This window comes from Lepidochelys kempii, chromosome 8 (assembly GCF_965140285.1).
Source record: "Lepidochelys kempii isolate rLepKem1 chromosome 8, rLepKem1.hap1, whole genome shotgun sequence".
Taxonomy (NCBI): domain Eukaryota; kingdom Metazoa; phylum Chordata; order Testudines; family Cheloniidae; genus Lepidochelys; species Lepidochelys kempii.
In genome coordinates, this window is record NC_136387.1 from 73257145 (window position 1) to 73279413 (window position 22269).

At 41.0% G+C, this 22269-nt stretch overlaps 1 protein-coding gene across 2 annotated transcripts in view; it reads right to left on the reverse strand.

Annotated features, from left to right (window-relative positions):
* Positions 1-1976: 1976 nt before the first annotated feature.
* The window catches only part of SLC44A3 (solute carrier family 44 member 3), a 73790-nt gene continuing 53497 nt past the window's right edge, over positions 1977-22269 (reverse strand). For both annotated transcript variants that reach the window (XM_073356997.2, XM_073356996.2), the window contains exons 12-15: positions 20863-20946; positions 9380-9517; positions 8554-8790; positions 1977-6965 (exon numbers count right to left, since the gene is read on the reverse strand). In XM_073356997.2, the coding sequence (XP_073213098.1) occupies positions 6825-6965; positions 8554-8790; positions 9380-9517; positions 20863-20946 (600 nt within the window). In that variant the 3' untranslated portion in view covers positions 1977-6824. The remainder of the gene's footprint in view (positions 6966-8553; positions 8791-9379; positions 9518-20862; positions 20947-22269) is intronic.

Below are 22269 nucleotides of genomic sequence, written 5' to 3' on the forward strand. Positions count from 1 at the left end.
TTGAAAAAACAACCATAACATTTTGTTCAGAGTTACAAACATTTCAGAGTTACAAACCTCCTCCATTCCCAAGGTGTTCATAACTGTGAGGTTCTACTGTACTAAACTCTCCCAACGCTGGACCCAATTGCCCTGTCCCAAGGGAAGAACCTCAGTAGGGGGCTAAAGGGGAAGAAATCTCCACAGTATTTCCCTTGTGGAATTTTCTCCCCAGTGCATGGGTTTTCAGGCCAGGCTTGCTGCCCACATGGAAAAGGCTGCAGGGCCTGCCCCCAAACCTTAAGTTCTCCTAGGACAAGCAGGAAGCTGGGTCCATCCTCATAGAGGACCTGTGTCTCTGACCACCCCAGTAGCAGTAGGGCTTTCACAGCCAGTGGCCATCCCTGCAATCCCTTATATACAGCCTCTAGGGATGATCCCACCCACTGCGTGCTCCCCTCCCCTGTATGGATCCCCAAACCTATAGAGAGTGTTAATGTCTGGCTGAAAAGGTGGGAGATAAGGAAATGCTGACACAGAAATGTCTAAGTCTCCTTTTCACATGGTGGGGGTAGGAGGGGGAAGAATCCATAGATTTCAGTGGAATGGTCTCACCAATTTTTATTAGAAGACAAGAGAATTGCCACCAATTGCCTTTGCTGCCTCTGATATTTCCTCAGTTACTAAACAAACTGTCCTCCTCCACCTCTGAGTTTGTTCTTTAGGGCAGCAAAGACAGGAACTTTCTCTTACCTGCAGAAACGTTCCAGCTCATAGACTGAAACCATCTGTACTGCCTGTATATTTCTGCTAGAGACACCTTCTCGTCTCCCACTCAATCCTGCCCTCAAACAGGAAGTTCAAGCAGCTCTGGGGAAGAAAGGGGGGGGGGGCGGAAAAAAAGGATTGTGTAGCACTGAGTAAATATCGACATCAGATCTAGATCTACGTGAATTTAAAAAACTCACTATAATATCCTGATCTTTTGAAATCTTCTCCAATTTCCTCCCAAAAGAGAAAAATGGATCCATGTATCTCACAGAATGAGAAAATTTTGACCTCATGAAAATGTATGACATCCAGGACCCAAACCCAACCCCAGAGCTCAATGAAACTTCAATTGTGCATAAAAAGACATTCCCTGATGCTCTTTGAGGGTTTTATTATTATTTAAAAGTTTTTGTCTACTCCTTCAGCATCTCTTCTGGAGGCTCCTCCTCTCTCCCAGAGTCTTCTTAGGACTCCATCCTTTGTCATCTTTTCACTCGCTCTCCATGAAGTAATTTCCTTCACTCCCCAAACTACCACTTCTATGCCAGAAACGTCCACATCTACTTCTTCACCCTAATACTCAACCTCTGTCCAATCACGTCTGCCTCTCTATGCCATTTAATCCTATGATCTCAGATCAACATAAAGAGCCCAGCTTATTTTCCCTGCTTTCTGTCACATACAAAATGTCTGTTCATTTTTATTTACAAACATTAGTATATCTAGAGGATTTATCCCTCATCTGCCGTGTAGAGAGGAGCCAAAGTGCTGTTCATAATTTTCCTCTATTTAAAACCATTCCTCACCAAAACCACCCATCCACCTGCACAAAAAACCCCTCCCCAAACCAAAAAACAACTGACCGACCTCCCACAAATCCCCATACCTCGTAGCCATTGTCTTGGCTGAGGGAAACTGGAGATAATTTCCTTCCAATAGCTTCAATGTTGCTCCTTAATTGGGTCTACAACGGGGGGAGGGGGGGTTGGGTTGGGTTATTAAGGGATATTAAATGGTCCAAATGGGAATGATCTAAAAGAACCTTCTTTACAATTCAGTGCATCAACTGACCCAGGGACTACTGGCCAATATTTTCCATATAGGTGCATACAGAATTACTGGTGGGTCACATCAGCTGACTTATCAAGAAGGGCCGATACCAAAAGGATAGCTCTTAGACTTTGTCAACTTACGGTTTTTAAGCAGCACCACAAACCTTACAGGAGATCTGTTTATTAATTCAACTTTTATAAAACATCATAAATACTTTTACATTTTTTAATAAAATCAGATATGCTGGAAAAATCCATTACTGTACATAAAAAAATTAAACAATTAAATCTCTAATTTTTTCTTCAGTGCAAGAGGTACAAACCAGGGTTTACACATCTAAAAATTACTTTGTCCCAACGTATCTGTAACCTTCACTTTGTTTTGTCTGAATTTCTGCTATTACTGCTTAGCCTGCATGCTTTCAAGGTCAATCTCAAATTCAAGTCTACAACGGGGGGGGGGGGGGAATCAAATATGTAGCACTGGCCCAGATAACTTTGTCAAAATATTTGTAAAATGTGATCTTTCAAGAAAATAAAGGGGGATTGTGCACTCTTGTATCTGTGTATCCAGGATTTTCTTTGGTGGGGAAACTATTTTGTATTCCACTTTTGTGCTTTTCAATAGGTTTTGACTAAATTCACCAAAAGTACAAAGAATGAAGACACCAAGCACAGACATTCATAATCAGAACAATAAACTTAAAACCATGAATTCTAACGGAAGAGCTTAGGTTATTTCTCTGTACAATAATGCCATGGAAAAAGTGTAAGGGCCTGAGGCCTGGTCTACACCTAAAACTTAGATCAACCTAGCTACATTGCTCAGAGCTGTAAAAAATTTCACACCCTGTGGGAGGTTAAGTCGACCTACCCCCCACGGAGATGTAGAGAGGTGAAAGGTACCATCAGCCTAGGCACCGTCTCTCAGAGGGTGGATTTGCTAGAGTGACAGAAAACCCCTTTCCATCGCTGTAGTGTCTACACTACGATGCTGCTGCAGTATTGCTGCAGCCCTGCCGTTGTGCCTCTGCAGCAGTTGTAGCACAGACCTACCCTGGGTCTGCAACCTCTGAAAATAAATCAAATAAAGTCACCCAAATATATGGTTATGAGCTGGACCAAACCTTCCTACGGGTGACTGGAAGGTTTGCCTCGGTATTGTGACAGGCAGACAGAACACACAGAAACTGAGGATAGACTCAGGCAATGTCTACACTATCACTTATGTTGATCAGGGGTGTGAATAAGCCACCCACTGAGGACCATAAGTTACACCGCCCTAAGGCTGGTGTGGACAGTGCTGTGTCGGCAGCAGAGCTTCCCTTATTGGGGGTGGATTAATTAAGTCGGTGGGAGAACTCTCTCCTGCTGGCTGTGAGTGGCTCCACTAGAGACCTTACAACCGCAGAGCTACAGCGGTACAGCGGTGCTGCTGTAAGCGCTCTAGGGTAGCCGCAGCCTGAGTGAGTGACACTGACAGGCTGAAGAAGCAGATGAAAGTGGGCGCCTCACCCTGGATGACACGTGGGGAGAGGTTTTTGGGTCAGGTGCAGACTGAAAAGACTGCTCTTGGTGCTGTTAGCAAAAGAAGCTGTTTCCTGCATGTTTAGAAAGACAGGACTTGGTACATTCGTTGTAAACAACCAAAACTGCATCAAAGAAACACTTGGCTTTCACCAATTTGTACTCCCACCTGGAACACTCACCAGGCCCCAAACTTTGACTAGTCACTTGGGTCAAAAAGGGGCAACAATACTGACTTTCTTTCTGTGCATGACACAATTTAGCAGGACGTGGAATGGGTGCTGCTGCTGCAGAACATTTATCAGCCAACCCTGGCTTTATTGAGAATTATATTTTGTGCTTGGGTGACAATTGTGCTGAGTTCTAAACACACGGAGTCAGATTCTCAGCTGATGTAAATTGTCATAGCTCCATTAAAGTCAACTGGCAACCTTTTTCTCTGAGAGCTTGTCTTCACAGCAACATAACTCGAGTTTGTACACTCAAAAACTGCATCTGAGCTAGCCTACCTCAAGCAAGAGCAACCACACTGCAAAAAAACCATGGAGTTACAGAGTGATTTGATTAGCAGTACAGAGTAATTGGATTAACAGAGTGATTGGATTAGCTGCTAATGACTTGTAACTCAAGCTGTTACATCCCCACAACATTAGGAGCTTGAGCTTCAGCATCACTTGAGTCTCAAACTATCCCATCCCTTCCCTGCCTAAACAGGCTCGAGCATAAAGCACCATTTAAGGCTAATGTCTACACTACAAAGTTAAGTCGCTGTAATTAAACAGCAGTTGCACGTCCACACTAAGCTCCTTGTGTCGGCGGAGTATATCCACAGTAGCAACTCTTGCATTGACACAGAAAGCAGTGCACTGTGGGTAGCTATCCCACTATGTAACTGGTCACAGGGTGTTTTGGAGAGGGTTTGCAATGTCACATGGTGGCAGGTTCAATGTCACATGGTGCAGGTTTCTCAATCCCATCATTCCGTGGGCATCCTACTAGGTTTCCAGCTGCTTTTCAACTGCCCTGGTAACCTGTGAGCCAGCCATCTGTGGCAGAACACTTGGATCCTGCACTGCTCTTTAGTATTGTGCTGGCCTTATAACTACAAGGCTATAAGAGGAGCTCAAGGCAGGGAGCTATTCACCAACACCCTGACCCCAGCCCCCTCCTTGTAGAAGCAGCATGTCTGCAGCTCCGCACCAGAGGTGACTATTTGCCTTTCTATGCCTGCCACAGCTCTTTGAACTGCTGTACGTCCCTATCGGAGCCCTTCTCCTCCACTCCCCGAGCAAGTTTCTGAGGCTGGAGCAGAGCTGCATCTGCACAGCCTCCTCTCCCCCATCCAGGAGATCCACCACCGGGTACTCAAGGCAGGGTACTGTGTGGAGCCAGCATGCTCAGGTGGGAAGTTGCTATGTGAGATCTCCACCAGGAGCAAACAGGAAGAGCAAGTTCAAAACTTCCCTGGGCTTTAACAGGTGAGGGGCGTTCACTTGTATACTAGGCTGCAGAGCAGGGGAGTTCAAAATGGTGACCAGAGCTGTCAGGGTTGGCATTGTGGGATACCTCCTGGAAGCCACTTAGGGCGACGTATGCAATGCAGTGTTTACTCTGACACTGCATCACTCTAACTATGTTGCCCTAAGCTCTATTCCTCTCATCAAGGTGGTTTTATTACATCAGTGTAGCAGGCAAGTTAAAGTGGCGGGAGGAGCATTGCAGTATGTACACTTCTAGTTAGGTTGACATAAGCTGCCTTATGTTGACAAAACTATGTAGTGTAGACATGGTCTAACTCAAGCTAGAGATCTGTGAGTGTGGATGGGAGTCTAGGGGTAACACTGAAATTATAACTTGAGTTAATTGTGCTTGAAGTCAGACCCTTAGTCTTTAAGTCTGAAACTGCATCTTGAGGGGGCATCTCCCTTCTTTTACCTCCTAATTTTTAAACAGTGTAAAGCACAATCAAACAAAAATGTCAGCTTAAACCATGGCCAGAAGTGAGAAGCTCTAGCCCACTGACTGGTATCAGCTGGTCTTTCTTTCATTTGCCGGCCTAGGTTGATAATGTAGGCCCTCCCATACAAGCATCCCAAAGTGCCTTGTACAGAAACAGGAAAATGCATCTGCTCTCTTTTCCTTTGGAGATTTTTGTTTGTTGCCTAACCCTTTTTAAGGTTGTTAATGTTTAGCTTAAGGGCCAATTGATCTGACTGTGACACGGTTCTTCCCCCAGGATCAGGCTACCCAGAATTCACACTATGAAGTTCAATATCTTGCGGGGAGTCTTGGGGTAGATGACAGGAACCCTCACACTGAGGGCAAAGTAAAACCTTAAATACCTTTAGTACAATAATGGATAAAGCTAGAATAGACCAAAGCCACATAACATGACAGAGATAATACAGGATCAGGGGATACGAGTCAACAGTGTGCCCCTGTTGCCAAGAAGGCTAACGGCATTTTGGGCTGTATAAGTAGGAGCATTGCCAGCAGATCGAGGGACATGATCATTCCCCTCTATTCTGCATAGGTGAGGCCTCATCTGGAGTACTGTGTCCAGTTTTGGGCCCCACGCTACAAGAAGGACGTGAAAAATTTGGAAAGAGTACAGCGGAGGGCAACAAAAATGATTAGGGGGCTGGAGCACATGATTTATGAGGAGAGGCTGAGGGAACTGGGATTATTTAGTCTGCAGAAGAGAAGAATGAGGGGGGATTTGATAGCTGCTTTCAACTACCTGAAAGGGGGTTCCAAAGAGGATGGATCTAGACTGTTCTCTGTGGTAGCAGATGACAGAACAAGGAGTAATGGTCTCAAGTTGCAGTGGGGGAAGTTTAGGTTGGATATTAGGAAAAACTTTTTCAATAGGAGGGTGGTGAAGCACTGGAATGGGTTACCTAGGGAGGTGGTGGCATCTCCTTCCTTTGAGGTTTTTAAGGTTAAGCTTGACAAAGCCCTGGCTGGATGATTTAGTTGGGGATTAGGTCCTGCTTTGAGCAGGGGGTGGACCAGATGACCTCCTGAGGTCCCTTCCAATCCTGATATTCTATGAACCAGATTCTCCACCACATCTGAGCACTGCTCAGTGCAGGGAATTGGGAAATCTACACTAGTCCCAGTGTGAATTAGAACAACCTAGCACTACAGTAATTTACACTTAAGGCCTTTTGAGCCTTTATGCCAATGGAGGACCAATGTGGCTGCGAGGAATCCTGCCACATGCTCTCTCTGGGCCTCTTCATCCCTCTCTATGCTTGGGATGGGAAGGGTGGTTGGCACAAAAGCCAGTTCTGCCTGCTTTATACCAGCAGAGTTCACTGCTGGCCATGCATGGCCAGAATCTGGCCCTGAGCTTCCAGTGTCAGTAACAGTGATTAGTATGAAGGGATGAAAGCCCTGGGGCTCAACAATTTGGCTGCTGCGAGAAATCACAAAGTAGAAAATAAATATTTACAGTCTATCCCCATTCTTGTAGTACACCTGGGAGACATGTTATTTGAGGTCCTCATCACATCGTCTTTGTTCCTGTTTCACCATAGGCTGTAGCTCTGTACCATCTTCATTGTTTCGGGGGGTCTTTTGCTTTCTGTTTTTTCCCCACTCTGTTAGCTTATTGCTGTGATTCACAAAACTCTACAAAGCAGAAATAGAGGATGAGGTCATCCAGAAATTTAAACTGTTATATAAATCAACAACCTGGTGAATCACTGAAAAGGAGTACAATTAACATGGAGCGTTAAACCCTTTAACTAGTTCAAGTGGATGACATTGGAAACTGGCTATGTCAGTGGGATGATTACAGCTGTTGAGGACAGGGCACTCTCTCTACAACCCCCCTTACTGGAAAGCTTCATTTCCCTCTGGCCCCAAGGGCATGGCAAGTTTGCCAGGGAGTTAAGGCCAGAGTTGGAGAGTCTGGCAGTAGGGATTAGGAAAGAAAGTAGACAGCAGTGCAGTGCAGGCAGGGAGTGGCTATAAACTGCCTTCTTGAGGCAAAAATTAAAGTTATACACATTCTGGCATTTGGCAAATAGTTTCTGGTTGATAGAAGGAGAAGTCTCTCATTTGAAGAAGGAAAAGTTTGGAGGGCCAGACTCCAAAGTTTCCACACTCAGGAATGTATCACGCTATTCATGACAGAACGTAAGCATGTGGTTAAGTGCTGTCCTGAAGTGGGGCAAAAAAACCAAACTGTCTTCTTTTGGCCAAAGGTTAAATTCATTTATAGGACGTTTGGGTGTTTAAAAAAACCCAAAAAACCCTGAATTCTGTGAATATTACAAGGAAAGTAACAACTACCATTTCAAATCAGATATTATGGCATTTTTTCTGATGAAATCCATCGAGAGCATCCATACTGTATGGGTTATTCTGGCTGCTAAATTTATTTTTCATGGACCAGTAACACTGTCTTTGTCACATGGCATGTGAGGAAAAATGCAGACCTGTCCAGAAAGCAGCATGAACGGAAAGAACATCTGTCTCTTTAACCTTCCTCTCCATATGAAAGAGAAGGTATATGTACATTTAAACATTCCACATGCCTTTGTAACTAAAGCACCTTTTACCATCACTAACTACTGAACATTTGTTTAAACTAAAGCTGTCTTCCTAATCCTTCTAATGATTCTCCATGTAACATCAGGAGTCTGACACAGGAATTCCCATGGTACAGATAAACAACCCAGTGGAAAGAGACTGATTAAGTTTGCCAGACATGGATGAGGCTTGTTCAAAATTGTAGTGTCTTCAGGGCTCACCATAGCTATCTGAACAACTGCTGAAAACTAGAAGGAACATTTCTGGATGCAAGTTAAGATACATTACATCTACATTTCTAGTTTTAGGTCTTCATGATGTAGATGGGGACTCTACATACTGGGTCACCTATTAATTTGTTAAGCACCAATAATGTATTTAACTTATGCAAAACACAAACAAAGATGGTCTTTATCCAGAGAGGCTGGGTGTAAAAGACTGAAGCAGATGCACTGGGAGACCCAATGGGAGGTGTTAACTTTATTACACAATTTGTATCCTTTTGTCCAAATCATCTAAGGAGCTGGAGAAGGCATTTATTGTAGGTTAGTTTTTAAGGGGGGGAGAGTTGGAGGAAGAGTGAATCTTAGGCACGAGAACACCACTTGATCAATACACTATTAAAACATATTACTGAATTTATCTGCCTGCTAAAGTGTCTACGTTACTGTCAAGAGTTTACCAGTAATTCTTGATCCATGAAATATGGCTTCTCTGGAGATCCATCATTTGTTTCCATATCAACAGCAAAACAAAAAAACAGGGCATCCATGACCACTTCGAATACCGACAAAAAGCTGTGGGCTACCAAGCAGGCAAAAAGTGCAACTAGCAACAGAGGAACTACCCATACATGGAACTCACGATGGTAGTTAAATGCCATTAACCCTCCAAAAACTGTGAAACATACAACAAACACCTGTATAAAGGGGAAAAAAAGGAAGCAGCTATATTACAATATGCACCAAAGCTACAGCAAATATTTTATTGGCTGATGTTTTAAAGACAATTTCTTTCATAAAGGGGAGAGAAGGCTTGAGATCGATCAATCAATTTGAAACTATCTACCTGTTCACACAGGACACATGTGGGTACACAGATTTACTATCATTGTTATTCTTGTCCTCCCATCCATGTCCCTTCCGTATGTTTGTTATACCCACTTGTCATGCCTTGTCTTAAGTTCTAAGGGGCACTAACTCTCTCTTACTATGCATTTGTACAGCATTTAGTGCAATGAGGCCTCTGGATGCTTCTGTAATACTAATGATAATAATGAAGTAAATATAATAAGCAGTGAACTAAGTTCCTCCAACAAAAATGCAAGAACCTGATTCTCCTCTCACTAAGCCCATTTTACATCAGTGTAACTCCATGACTTCAACATGACTACTCCTGATTTAATTGGTGTACGTGAAAAGAGAATCAGTCCCTAATCTTTGTCTTCATTATTACAGAATTCAGCCTATAGTTAGTCTATAATTAGGAGTTTATTCACAGTCTCTTACCTTTCCTAGAAAAATGATGAAGTCTCCAAAGCAATTAATGAATGCTATATTAGCAGAATTCTTTGCTAAAATAAAGAGAGCATCCTTTGCTGAGGTACAAAAATTTGTCCCATTTATGGCCGTTGTGGTGTATACATGCTGAAATGAGAGAATAAAAAGATAAAATGATTGGAAAAAATCGTAGAAATCTTTTAATCTGGAATTTACTATAGGAAAAAGAAAGCCTTAAAATATCTTTGGAAATACTGATGTTGTGCTTGCACATACAAGAGTTATTTTGCATACTCTTGCAGTTTAACTTCAAGCAAGTATAACTATGCCTGTAACTTCAAACTGACTTTTCACATAACTTTTACGCTGGGTAAATAAGGACAAAAGTAAAATCTGTATTTCTGAAACTACCTCTTTCCAATTTCTTTTGGACCGATGAAGAGCCACCCCCATGTCCTTTGGTAATGAATAACTAATATGACATGTAAATTACAATGAAACTCGTATCTGGACATATGCCATGCTGGCAGCCTTTTCTATGTATATGCTAGCTAGAGTGTTGTAGTTGGTAAATTGTATAAGTGAAACAAAAGGTAACCCTTCTTATTACACTTTTCATATTAAAAAAATCAATGATTAAACAAGTTTTATGTGTGACCCTTTCACTTACTATTGAGCCTTTGAATTTTCATGGACCCATAACCATAAAAAATACCGCTTCACAGAAAGACAAAAGAATAATGAAAGAGTGGCAGGGAGTGTCGGGACTAGATCAGTTGGTCCTATGAGGGGAAAACTTATGTTGATTTCAGTGGAAATTGCGGGCACTCAGGATTTTCAAGTAGGTACCAAGAATTTTGCAAGATTAATATTAATTGTCTTCGGGTGGAGTTTTGCAAAGGCAGACTGGAGGATAGGCTTATAATCTACTTCTATAGGATTCTTCTAGCATTTTTCAAAATAGCTTATATCAACATAATGGATAGAAATCATCAATGAGGAGTTGAATTAGTATCTGAATAAGGAGCAGGAAAAACGTCACTCTTGATATATAAAACATAGTTATTCTATACTAGTTTTTGAGAAAAAAAGACAGATTATACAATATTAAAAACATTAGTTAAATTTGGCATGCTCACTAAGACTAACAGCATGCAAGAGTTTTTGTGCAAAAGGAATTTGACGGCCCCACCATTTATTTAGGGATTAGAATACCTTCTGCTTTGCTTGTGAGTGAAAAAAATTCTCCGCGTCTGCTGAAGAAAATATTTATTTCTGGTCCAACTTTCCAGTTTTTCTTATTATAAATCAAAATGCAGAAATGCCCAGCACAGCTTCTATCTCCTTTACATATTCCTGCGATGCCCAGTTATGTACCATAACTTGATAACTAACATCTAGGCACCAAGTCCTGCTATAACATAAACTGATATGACAGTACCTTAAAATATTTTAAAAAGGGAATTTATAAAAGCAAATTAAGACTTTTAGTATAAATGTAGTAGCAGAATATTCATTTTATCTGATGAGACAAGGGAAATAATTTCAGTTCCTAAATCAGTGAAACTACACAGTGGGGACATGTAAGCAATGATGCTCTTTCACTGGGAAATTATTATATAGCACCAAATGTGTTCCAAGTGCTTCCACAGAGCTTAAAATAATTAATATCAAGACTGATTTCTACAGCACTGGGCAATACATACTTAAGACAGCAGAATGGACACAGTCCACTCTGTGGAATGTTTGCATGAATATCTGCTTGTTCATATTATTTAAATAAGTAGGTTAGAAAAACAGACTCCTGTACTAGACAGTTTCATTTGTACTCAAGCTGCTCCTTTCCCTTGCCAGTACGGTAACAATGTCTGTGCAGGGGATAAAAATATTAGCTAAGGTATCTATTAATAATAATAATAATAATTAGCAATACTATGGGCATAGCATGTCTTCCATCTGAAGATCTCAGTGCACTTTACAAACTTTGATGGATTTACCTAACACTGTGACACTATGTGCCTTCAGTATCATAAGCGTAAAGGCTATTACCTGCTCCTGCTCCACTGACGTGGATGTGAGTTTTGCCATTAACTTCAACGAAAGCAGGATTGGACCCTATTTATATAATTGGCACAGTCTCTTCTCTTGAATATTAAAAGAATAGTATGCACTTTTCATTGTACAAGCCCTATTTCCATCCTTCAAAAGACAAAAAAGCAGGTTTCAGCTCTGTTGGGTTGTGAATACCACCTGCATGACGATCTGTGGTTCCACAGCAGACACAGAAGCAGCAGCAGCACCATTTACTCAACACTTTGAAATCTCAAAGAACCGTATAAACATTAACTGAATCACCACAACACCCAGCAAGGCAGACAGGTAAGTAATGATGCAGTATTACAGGAGTAAAAAGAGGCACAAAGCGATTGAGTGAGTTGTCCAAGGTCACAAAAGCAGTCAGTGACTGAGGCAGGATTAGAACTCGAGAGTTCCTGGCTTTCACAGTGCAGGCTAAATCTCACAAACCAAGCTATCTCCATGCTTTGATCAAATTTATAGTTACAAAATAAAATGTATGGTTTAGAGAGCAATTCCATGCACTTTAATCACATTTTACTAGTTTATTATACAAACAATGAAATAACACATTGGTCCTACACATATAAAACCTCAATCTCACAGTTCAGGTCTCTATGGTCCTAAACCACTAAACCACTTATGTACCTGCCTAATTTGAATCATATGAACAGGCCTACTGAAATAAACAGGACTACCTGCATGCTTGACATTATGCACATTACTGGAGGGTTTTGTTGGATGGTGGCCTTAGCCACTGTGAAGAACTGGGGTCATTATGCCTGTACAATTTAAGAGTGCTGGTTGGTATTGTGAAGTTGATTTAGGAAAAACTGCTGTATCACAAGTGTCTATATGCAAGTGGAGCCCCCACTGCTGGCAGGTACACACCAAACTGATACAATGTGGGTGCTTTGGACTCAGTGACCATAGTCAGGTATCAGAGTAGCAGCCGTGTTAGTCTGTATCCGCAAAAAGAAAAGGAGGACTTGTGGCACCTTAGAGACTAACAAATTTATTTGAGCATAAGCTTTCGTGAGCCACAGCTCACTTCATCAGATGAAGTGCATCCGATGAAGTGAGCTGTAGCTCACGAAAGCTTATGTTCAAATAAATTTGTTAGTCTCTAAGGAGCCACAAATACTCCTTTTCTAGTCAGGTACAAACACCTGGGTACAATGAGTGAGCTGCATCTTTACAAAACCAGTTTTGGCTTAATCCCCTGAAGAGTGGAAGAACGAAGGAAGGAAGGAGCAGTGGAAAGTTACCTGAAAGGTAGAACAAAGGAAGTCAGCAGGGTTTAAAAAGCAAGCCACACAGGAATATAAGAGCCAGACAGGAGGAAGAAGCAAGGGGGAGGAGAGAGTAAGGTCACCCAGCATGTAGCAGCCTCATGGGACAAAGTGCCCTGACCACTTTTCTGAGCTCAGATGGCCCCACGGCCTCTGAAAACCCATGGGACTCCGACCCCAGCCCAAAAGAATGCCCTGGAGTGATGACGAAACTAAGACAGGGACATGAATTTAGTGTTTATTATTTTATATGAGCTACACTCTAATGTTTTACGTGATCAAGTATAAAAGAGAATAAATGTGTTAGACATGCAGACTCTGTGTGCATGTTAACTGCTTCACAACCGCTGCATGTACCTTAGAGAGTTAAACTATAAACCAGAAGCTTAACCCCTTTGGGGTGGAGTTCTTGGAGAGGGTGTGTTTAACAACAATGTAGCCTGAGGGGTCACCACTGCACTCAGAGGGATTAGGCAGCTGGACAGCAAGTTCCAAATCACAAGGAGGTGCCAGATGGAAGGTCTGAGCCCTGAAAATGTGCCTAGGGACCCAGAAATGAAGAAATGGCTGGACTCCATTCATACTCCAGGGGCTTAAAACACACAGGAATCTAGAGCGAAAGAGGCTTGGATTTCCCTCAAAACAGTATTAGTGAGTGGCTGAAAAGGGGAACTTGCTAGGATCTGCGACAATCACCAGCAACCAACACAGACAGAGACAGCCAGACAGACAGACAATAGTTAAATCAGTGTCCCCAAACTGAGCAGTCAAATTAGTTACACCCCAGAAGAGCTCTCTTCCTTTTTGGACATTCACATTTACATTATGCCCAACCTAACAGCTATTTGGAAAGAGCGGCCCAAATCCTAAATCACAAGGAGCATTTCCAACATGTTACGAAATCTTAAACGTTCCACTGTTTTCTAGTTATTGGGAGTATTCACCAACTCATTTCCTTTCAGATATATTTGCTGAGTAAGAGAAGGTAAATCACAGTCAATTTAGAACTTGCTCTCATTTGGAAACAGGCAATATAAATATGTTTTTCAATAGATTTTAAACTTTTCCCTTAGCTTCTGTTTAATATACCAGTGATTTTGCATTAGCGCAGTCCTTCCGAAAGCTACAGGCAAACAGTTATGACATCAGAGTTGCGCCATAAATCAAAGGGCCTGGGATGTCGTAGATAAGACACAACCTCACTCCTTCACTAAAAAGAGTTAATGTACCACCACCACCTTTGTGAAGAACACAGCCCTCTTTGCTTTGAAGCCTGGGAACCAGACATATTTCTCAGTATCAGGACAGATAAAGAAGGAATGTGAATGTTTACATATTTTCTAATACCACAGTATGCAAGAAAACTATTTAGAAAAACATCCTTCTATACTTCACAACACAGAATGTCAAGGGTCTTGGAAAAACTGACATGCTAGCTTCAAGAGAAAAGCACTGTGGCAGAGATCCAGGCTGTAAATTCCCTGTTTGTTGAGAATAATTGCTACTTTGCGTAACAGCTGAATGCAGTCCTCCATTGAAGGACTGGCTATAACGAAATGAGCTCAGTGAAAAAGAATTGCCATCACAACAGAGTCATCTTAAAAAAGAAGCCAAAACCAAGCTGTTCAGATATCCCACTTCAGCTTCTTCTGCCCAGCCTGGCCTGATTTTCTCCTTGCTGCAATAAAGCCACAGAGTCAAGAGGGCTGGCCTGAAATGTGGTGGATCTGAGTTTGAATCCTGCGTGCCATAGAGACATGCTCAGAGAATGAAAGCTGGATAAATAAGAGACTATGATGTCACTCTGGCTAGCGTACAGAGCAGTATCAGAGCAGACTGTGGAGGAAGCCATGTCATGCCACCTTTGAATAGAGGGAGGAAACAGAACAACACAGGGCCTTTGAGAACCACAACAAGGAGGAAATGCAGGACTCCTTTGGAGCCTTGGAAAATGCCATCTCTTGAAGTCTCAGGAAATTAAAAAGGGCTACTTATCCAAAGGGCTGCATTAAAACAACCAGGCCACCAATATTGCGGCCCTCCAACAACTTTCCTGATGTGCCCCACACAGACTCACAGGCCCACCTTTCTCAACTCCTTGATCTTCAACCCTTCCCACCACTGAATCCTTGCCCCGCTCAAAGGACTACTCATGCCCCTCCAATGTCTTCTTGTTCTTTCCCATGCATGTAATCTAGTCCCTCCCTGGCTATCAAAGACAGAGCAGTACTGATAGCACATTCTCTGTCTCAGCCCCATCTCTCTCCTTCAGCAATTCACTGCTGCATCTGGCTTTCCTCTCAACCCTGGGACCTAACCATAAGGATCCTGCCTCTATCGACCCCGTAGCCATAATATATTTCTATATTAATTACTAACAATGTTCTCTGTAGTTAGTGCTACATGGATTTTCATTTGAATGTTCTCAAATAAACCTGCACTGAGCCCCAGCGTAGTTCAGGAGCTACCCTTCTGAAAAGCACCATTTCTGAATTCCTTGGCACCTGCTTCCTTGTTTTAAAAAGGAAGTTCAATTTAGCAGACGCTAATGGACATTCACAGATCACAGTCAGGTCTATGAACTACACTTGCTATTAACTGAGAGCTTATTATGGGGTCAAAAGTTCAGTTCAACCTGCATCAATGGAAACATAGGCCAGTGCAGTATAATTGTTCTCTGCTCTCCACATAGTAAACTATACAATAGAATATATAAAACTGAAGGAGTTTTTATTTCCTGTTGAGGCATTTATGAAGGCCCTTAGAGAAAGCAAACAAGCTTTTTTTTTTTTTTTAAATGATTTAACTGAAACTATTCATTCTTTTATTTGACTCTGTTTTTTGTGAAGCCTGAAAACTCTAGCCTACCATCTAGTAGCAAATCTGCCAGTGACATTAAATACAGTATTTTTGGGAGGATGGGGACGAGAAGAGGTATTTGATGAGGTAAGACAGTAAGAATGTTTGGCAGTCTGCAGAAGAAAGTGTATTTACATTAGTGTTTCTGGATTTTGTCTGCATCCACATCACTTTTGCACAAGGTATTTTAATCCCATGACCACAAAGCTCTTGCCAGACTGCCACCCAAAGGTTTAAATTACAGAAGAAAGCCCACCAGTAGACATGAACATGATTGTTAACCAGGGTTACTATTACTTTTATATTTATACACTAAGGCAGTTAAAATAATTTCATAATTTTGCTGAATTTCAGTGCCAAGAAATGGTGAGCCATAACACTGGCTATTATCAATAATGGCCACCACAAGGTTCTATATGACATTGCAACCTCAAAATCATGGTACTGATCAGAATAAAGAAACCACACACTTCTCAGCTATTCCTTCAGAAATCTGTGTGCTGCACTTTGGAATGGGTGCTTGCCAGTTGGCTGCAGATCAACCCAAACCGGACACAGAAAAGCAAAATTATACTTCTGGTGATGTACTGTAAAATAAATTTACTGAAACAAGACTAAGGAAAGAGATATGTCTTTGAAATACCCAAAGTTAAGGCACTGCCACAACTATTTAAGAGAGGAGACAGAAATTATGACTACCAAACCAAAAAAAAAAAAAAGAGGGGGGGATTATTTTTATGGAAGAGAAATTTCAATCCACCAGATTTTATTTGACATGATTTGGATAGGTTTCTCTGGGCCTTACTGAAATCATGAATGCAAGATGATGAAAAAATCTATGGTAATTCTAACAAATGTTGGCAAACAGAAGGATAATGATTTTGTATTCATAATGCACCTTTCATCCAAATAGATCCCAGAGAGTTTTTACTAATGTATTATACACATGAAAATCAGAAATACAGCAGCTTATGGGTGAACTGTTTAACACAGTAACGTTACGCCACAGGACAGAACCCAGTTGCAAGTACAGAGGGAATTTAGGCAGGCAGAATGTAATTACCCAAATTGTAGTCCAAACAGGACATTGGGTTAATACTCCTGCTCATGCAGAAAATGTCATTGGATCTTTAATGATTATAAGAGGCCACTGCAACAGAACTCTATAGTCTGCACATGTTGTAACTATTAGTGACTAAGGAGTAAACCAGGTAATGGCAGGATGTCTTTGAGAGTATGTCTACATTGCAATTAAAAACCCACTGCTGGCCCATGGGGCTGTTTAACTGCAGTGCAGACGTTCGGGCTCAAGCTGCAGCCTGAGCTCTGGGATCCTCCCACTTCGCAGGGTATTAGAGCCTGGGCTCCAAACCGAGCCTGAACATCGACATAGCAATTAAACAGCCCTTAGGTTAAGCCCCGCAAACCCGCATCGGCTAGCACAGGTCACTAGGTTTTTTATTGCAGTGTAGATATCCCCTTGGGTATCTCTTGAGCAAGGTCCTGAGAGATCTGAATGAGACTCAGAGGAGTGCTTTGGGATTATGATTCACTTCAAGGAGGCTGTGTTTGAACTGAGCTGGGGGGAGAAGAACATAGACATTACTATATACCAGCTGTTTTCTAGCCTAGGACCTGATGCTTTGAGTTAGTGAACTAAAGGCAGAAGAGTGGAGATACTGCAGTGCAGATAATCCTGAAAATCCACAGACGGGACATTTATTCAGTGAACAGGCCTTAATGGAACGTTTAGGGAGAAGGTAATCAGTAGGAGGTTCTTATTGCCTGAGCCATTTTTTAAATCTGTGGATGAGTGAAAGGGCAGTTATAATCTCTTTCCATTATTTAGAGATATAGCATCCTGTTCATGTTTTGGTATATTTAATATTAATATCATGTTGTTCTGCACATCCAAGCTACTGTTTCTATTCCACATGCAGGTTTTTACATATTGCATGTGAACAAATATATCTTTTGGACTGTACCATATAGATAAAAGGAAAGAAAAGCTGAATAAGAAGCCTAAATGGATCCACACTTGAACAACATTATGTTGTAACAGATGCTTAAGTGGGGGATCACCAAATCCACAGAGCACTGGACAGTTAAAATAACATAGTAAAATACCCCATGGCTGGCAATGGGCTAATTCTCCACCTGTAGGAGATGCACATGACAATCAGGGCCCAAGTTTAAAATCTCATCTGAATGATGGCATATCCAACTGCACAGTGCCCTCTGACAACATAACGTGCCACTGGGTTGATACTATCTCACAGGTAAGAGTGCTATCATCTGAATTACCAACATTACTTCCTGGGGCACTTGCTATTCCTCTGCAAGTTTCCCATCCAAGTACTGACCCTTTCAACCCTGCTTAGCTTGCGAGATCAGAATTTGTGTCATTCAGATTATTTAATTCCTCCTCAGAGACAGGAAGGAGAAGAAAATATCAGTGTTGGAATGATGGGGAGAGATTTGTAATCATTTTTAAAAAATGTGATTTCTTCCCACCTATCAGAGTTCCCAATGGATTTCTTTTTAGAATTCCCAGGTAACGATGCATTTGGTAAGGGAATATTATCGCTGATAAGCAAGACTGGGACAAAGGACAAACACAGAATGGAAAATGTCAGTACACACAGTAACTCTAGGGTCAACTTCAATGACAAATGTTCTACATTTGAGTAACTAAAACTCCTCTAAAAAAAATCTGAAAAGTACTAAAAGCTTTAAAAATATCAGAAATATACAGACAGACCAAATTTTTAAAAATGAGTGCCTAAAGTTAGGTTCACACCTAAGTCCAAATTAAGGAACTAGATAGGTGGCACTCAGCAACTTCCACTGATTTCAATGAGAGTAGCTGAATGTTCAGCACTCTTGAAAATCAAGCCACTTATTTAGGTGCCTAAAATTGGGCTTATATTTTTTAAAATCTTGGTCACAATTTTGTGAACTTGAAGCCTGGTTCATATTTACTTACCTAATCACCCCCCCCCAAAGTGCATAAACCTTATTTTGTTGGAGGAGGGGGGGAAGGATTAGACAAATTGCTTATCCTGCATAATACACTAACCTGTGCTCACTCTTACTTTTCATACAGCTATAACTTCTATAGGTTACCTTACAAAAGGTTTGTGGTTATCTTCTTTTCTAAGCTTCTCCTATATGCTATGTTGCTGTGGTTTTCAAAGCTGAAGCCATGGTCATCTTTGCCAAAAACATACCCAAACAAACAGTTTAACAACAGGCACAGTAATATGATCTTGAATTAAAAAAAACCAAAACCAAAACAAAAAACCTTCAGTTTTTAATTTTTTTTAAATTCTATTTTTTACTACAATGGCCAAGGAAAATAACAGGAAATCTTTTAACAAAGTGAGAACTGAAGCACAAGCCTTTGACCCAAGCAAACAGTATTACAATAATTAGGTATTCTTGTAACAAACACATAAATAACATACAACAGCAGCTGGAGAAAGGAAATGCTTTTATATTGGCTATCATCTTTGAAGGGCAGGAAGCCAAGGTGAAGGGTGACAATAACATGCTTGGAGTCTAAACTAACTACAAGGCTCTTAACCAAGTCAGTGACCATGAGATCTAACCCAGAATGTAAGCAGAGAAAGTTCACCCCACAGAACTAATGATTTTCTTGAACAAGAATTTAGTGTGGTCTGGACTAAGACATACCCTATTTCTTCCAAGCCATTCAGCATTCATTTTCATTTATGCAGCCACTTTAAAACAGCAAAGTGCAGCTCTAGCAGAATCTGATTTAAGAGTTATCAAAGCTCAACTTGTACTGCCCAATGGCATCTTCAGAACTGTAGCTTTAGAGGGAACTGGAGTAAAACTAGAAGATGTGGAAGAAAGGACCAGGAAGAAAAGAGTAGAAGTCAAGTATTTTAAAACTGGCAGTATGTAGAAGATCAATAATTTCCAATAAAAACACTTCGGAAAATAACAGTTAAAAAAGTTGTCTTTCTAAGAAAGGGAATACTGTATTTTGTGGATGCCCCATTTTGGTTTATCTTCCAGATATAATAATACTGAAAATCAGAAAAGACCAGTGAGAGAGTTTTTTCTTTTAGTGGAAGCTCCCAGGGTGGACAGTTATTTATCACTCTAGATTGTATTATAAACTCTCCAGGGCAGGCACCATGTATTTTGCTATGTTTGTATAGTGCCTGGCACAATTAGTTCCCTAAACTGAATGCATAAGGTCTCTAGGTACTGTTTATCCTACAAACACAATAATAAATAATAAGCCACACAGTGTCCATGAGCCAGCAGGAAGCTGGACATCAATTAGGCTTCTTGCATCCTCTAAATCCTCTATTTGGGCCTCCTGCATCTCAATAGCCTGTCACCTGACTGTCAGAACTCTCTGGTTTTCTAACCCTTGAAGAAGGGAAAAGCCCACTGTAGCTTTTCTAATAATATCTTTCTAAACTGGGGTTCTAAACTTGGGGTCAGTACCCCCCAGGGGGTGGCAAGGTTATTACATGGCGAGTCATGAGCTGTCAGCTTCCACCCCAAACCCCATTTTGCATCCAACCTTTATAATGGTGTTAAATATATAAAAAAGTGTTTTTTATTTATAAGGGGGGGGAGGGTTTGCACTCAGAGGCTTGCTATGTGAAAAGGGTCACCCGTACAAAAGTTTGAGAACCACTGTTCTAAATTATCAGATCTGCTACACCATCCGTTACACCCAGCTACTTGTAGCTGATTGTAATCTCCCTGTTGCTTTGCCACAAGCACCTCTGGATATGCTAGTGAAACAAACAACCCACAAAAGCCCTCAAATCTAGTTGGAGAAATGTTGCCAACACCCATCTTCAGTTTGTCTACACAACTTTGTTTTTAAAACTCAAGTTAATTGATTGCCAGTTGACTGGGGTTAAATGTTTGTGGTGCATCCAGACTCGCATGGACAAATGTGTTAGCTAACTCAAGTTAATCAGCAATCAATTAATTTGAACTAAAACAGTCTGATCACTCATCTGGCACGTCTACATTAATCTTCCTGATTTTACACACCAAGATTGTGCCTGTGTAGGACAGGATTCTCCCATACTATAGACAATAGTTTATAACATTTAAACTAATATAGCTAGACACAATGTGGACAAAGACTCAGTGTGAAATGAACTCTATGACACAGAGTACAATTCATTTATATACAGGCTTCGCTATATTGAATCTAACTTTACTTGTCGATTACTTTAGATATGCACTTGATATAATGTATTGTACCTGGTTAAAGTATCTGAGGCACCTTTCTAGACACCAAAAGCAGCAGAAACAGCATTTGAACATGCATCTTGCACATGCGCTCTCCTGCAAGGAAATGAAGTAACTAGTTAGTGCAGACAGATTTTATATAAAACTGACATTTTACACCAACTTGCTTAACAGGACACTGCAGTTCTTCTCACAAAGCAGTCATGTAAACAGCAGAGATTTCCTTCCTGCTTATGGGAATTGTTTTTATTTCAGATCCTACAGTACTAATGATTGATGAGCTGAACATTTTTTTCCTTTGGATGGAAGATTCTACTCTGGAAGGAAAATAACTGCCGTAAGCAGCTTTGGTTTGCTAACAGCTGCATGTAGCACAAAGCACGCAGGCAAATCAGTAACTGTCAGTGTACTGATCAATGACCAACAGAGAGTCTAAAAAAATAATAATTTGTAAATAAACTATATATATATTAGAGAGAGAGAGAGAGTATTTATATTCTTTGTAATTTATTTTTGGGCCGTTTTTCAACTTTTTGAAATAACTGGAACCCTGTCTGACAGAAATATAAAGAATAGAGAGATTTACACAAATGTGCGCATGAAGAAATGCACACAGGAAATGTCTACATAGCAGCTGGGAGCATGGATAGACACGCTAGCTCTGCTTAAGTTAGTGTGCTAAAAATAGCAGCGTGGGCGTGGCAGCAGCTCAGGCTACCCACAAAAGTACAAACCTGCCTAAACCCCGGGGTACATACTCAAATGGCTAGCCTGAGCCACCACCCAAAGCCACCACAGCCACAATGCTATCTTTAGTACGCTATCTCAAGTGGAGCAAGCGCATGTCTTGTCTATCTGTGCTGGGAAGCACACTCCCGGCTGTTGCTATGTTGACATACCCATGGAGTACTTTAATTTTATTAGGAAAAGTGAAAACGGCAGGCTTAAATTCTCAAGGAGATCACTCCTTTCAGGAAACAGTTTGAATTCTTACAAAGACTTTGAGGAATATTAGCTTTATATTAAACAAAACAAAACAGGGAAAACATCTAACATTACCTCAAAAACCAAAGTTGTTAATCCTACAGGGTATTTTAAAATATAATTATGAAATCCTACGTCTTGAGGGCCACTGTGGCATGGCCATTTTCCCCAGATGGTATTTAAAGGCAAATTCCATTTGGTAATATTTGATCAAAAGCCTTTATCTTCTGTCTTCAGGGCTCAGAAAGGTTTGGTTTTGTTTTTTTAAAAGTAAAGCTCTTAGAATGGCTGCGTGACATCTTCAGGTCATATGCATAGCTGTGGAGTTGTATGGAAGCAGTGAAGGTGAGAATTTTTTAATCTGGAGTTTAATATCCTTGCAAATTTTCCAGCATTCAATATTTTTTTTAAATATCACCACAGAATAATACCCTG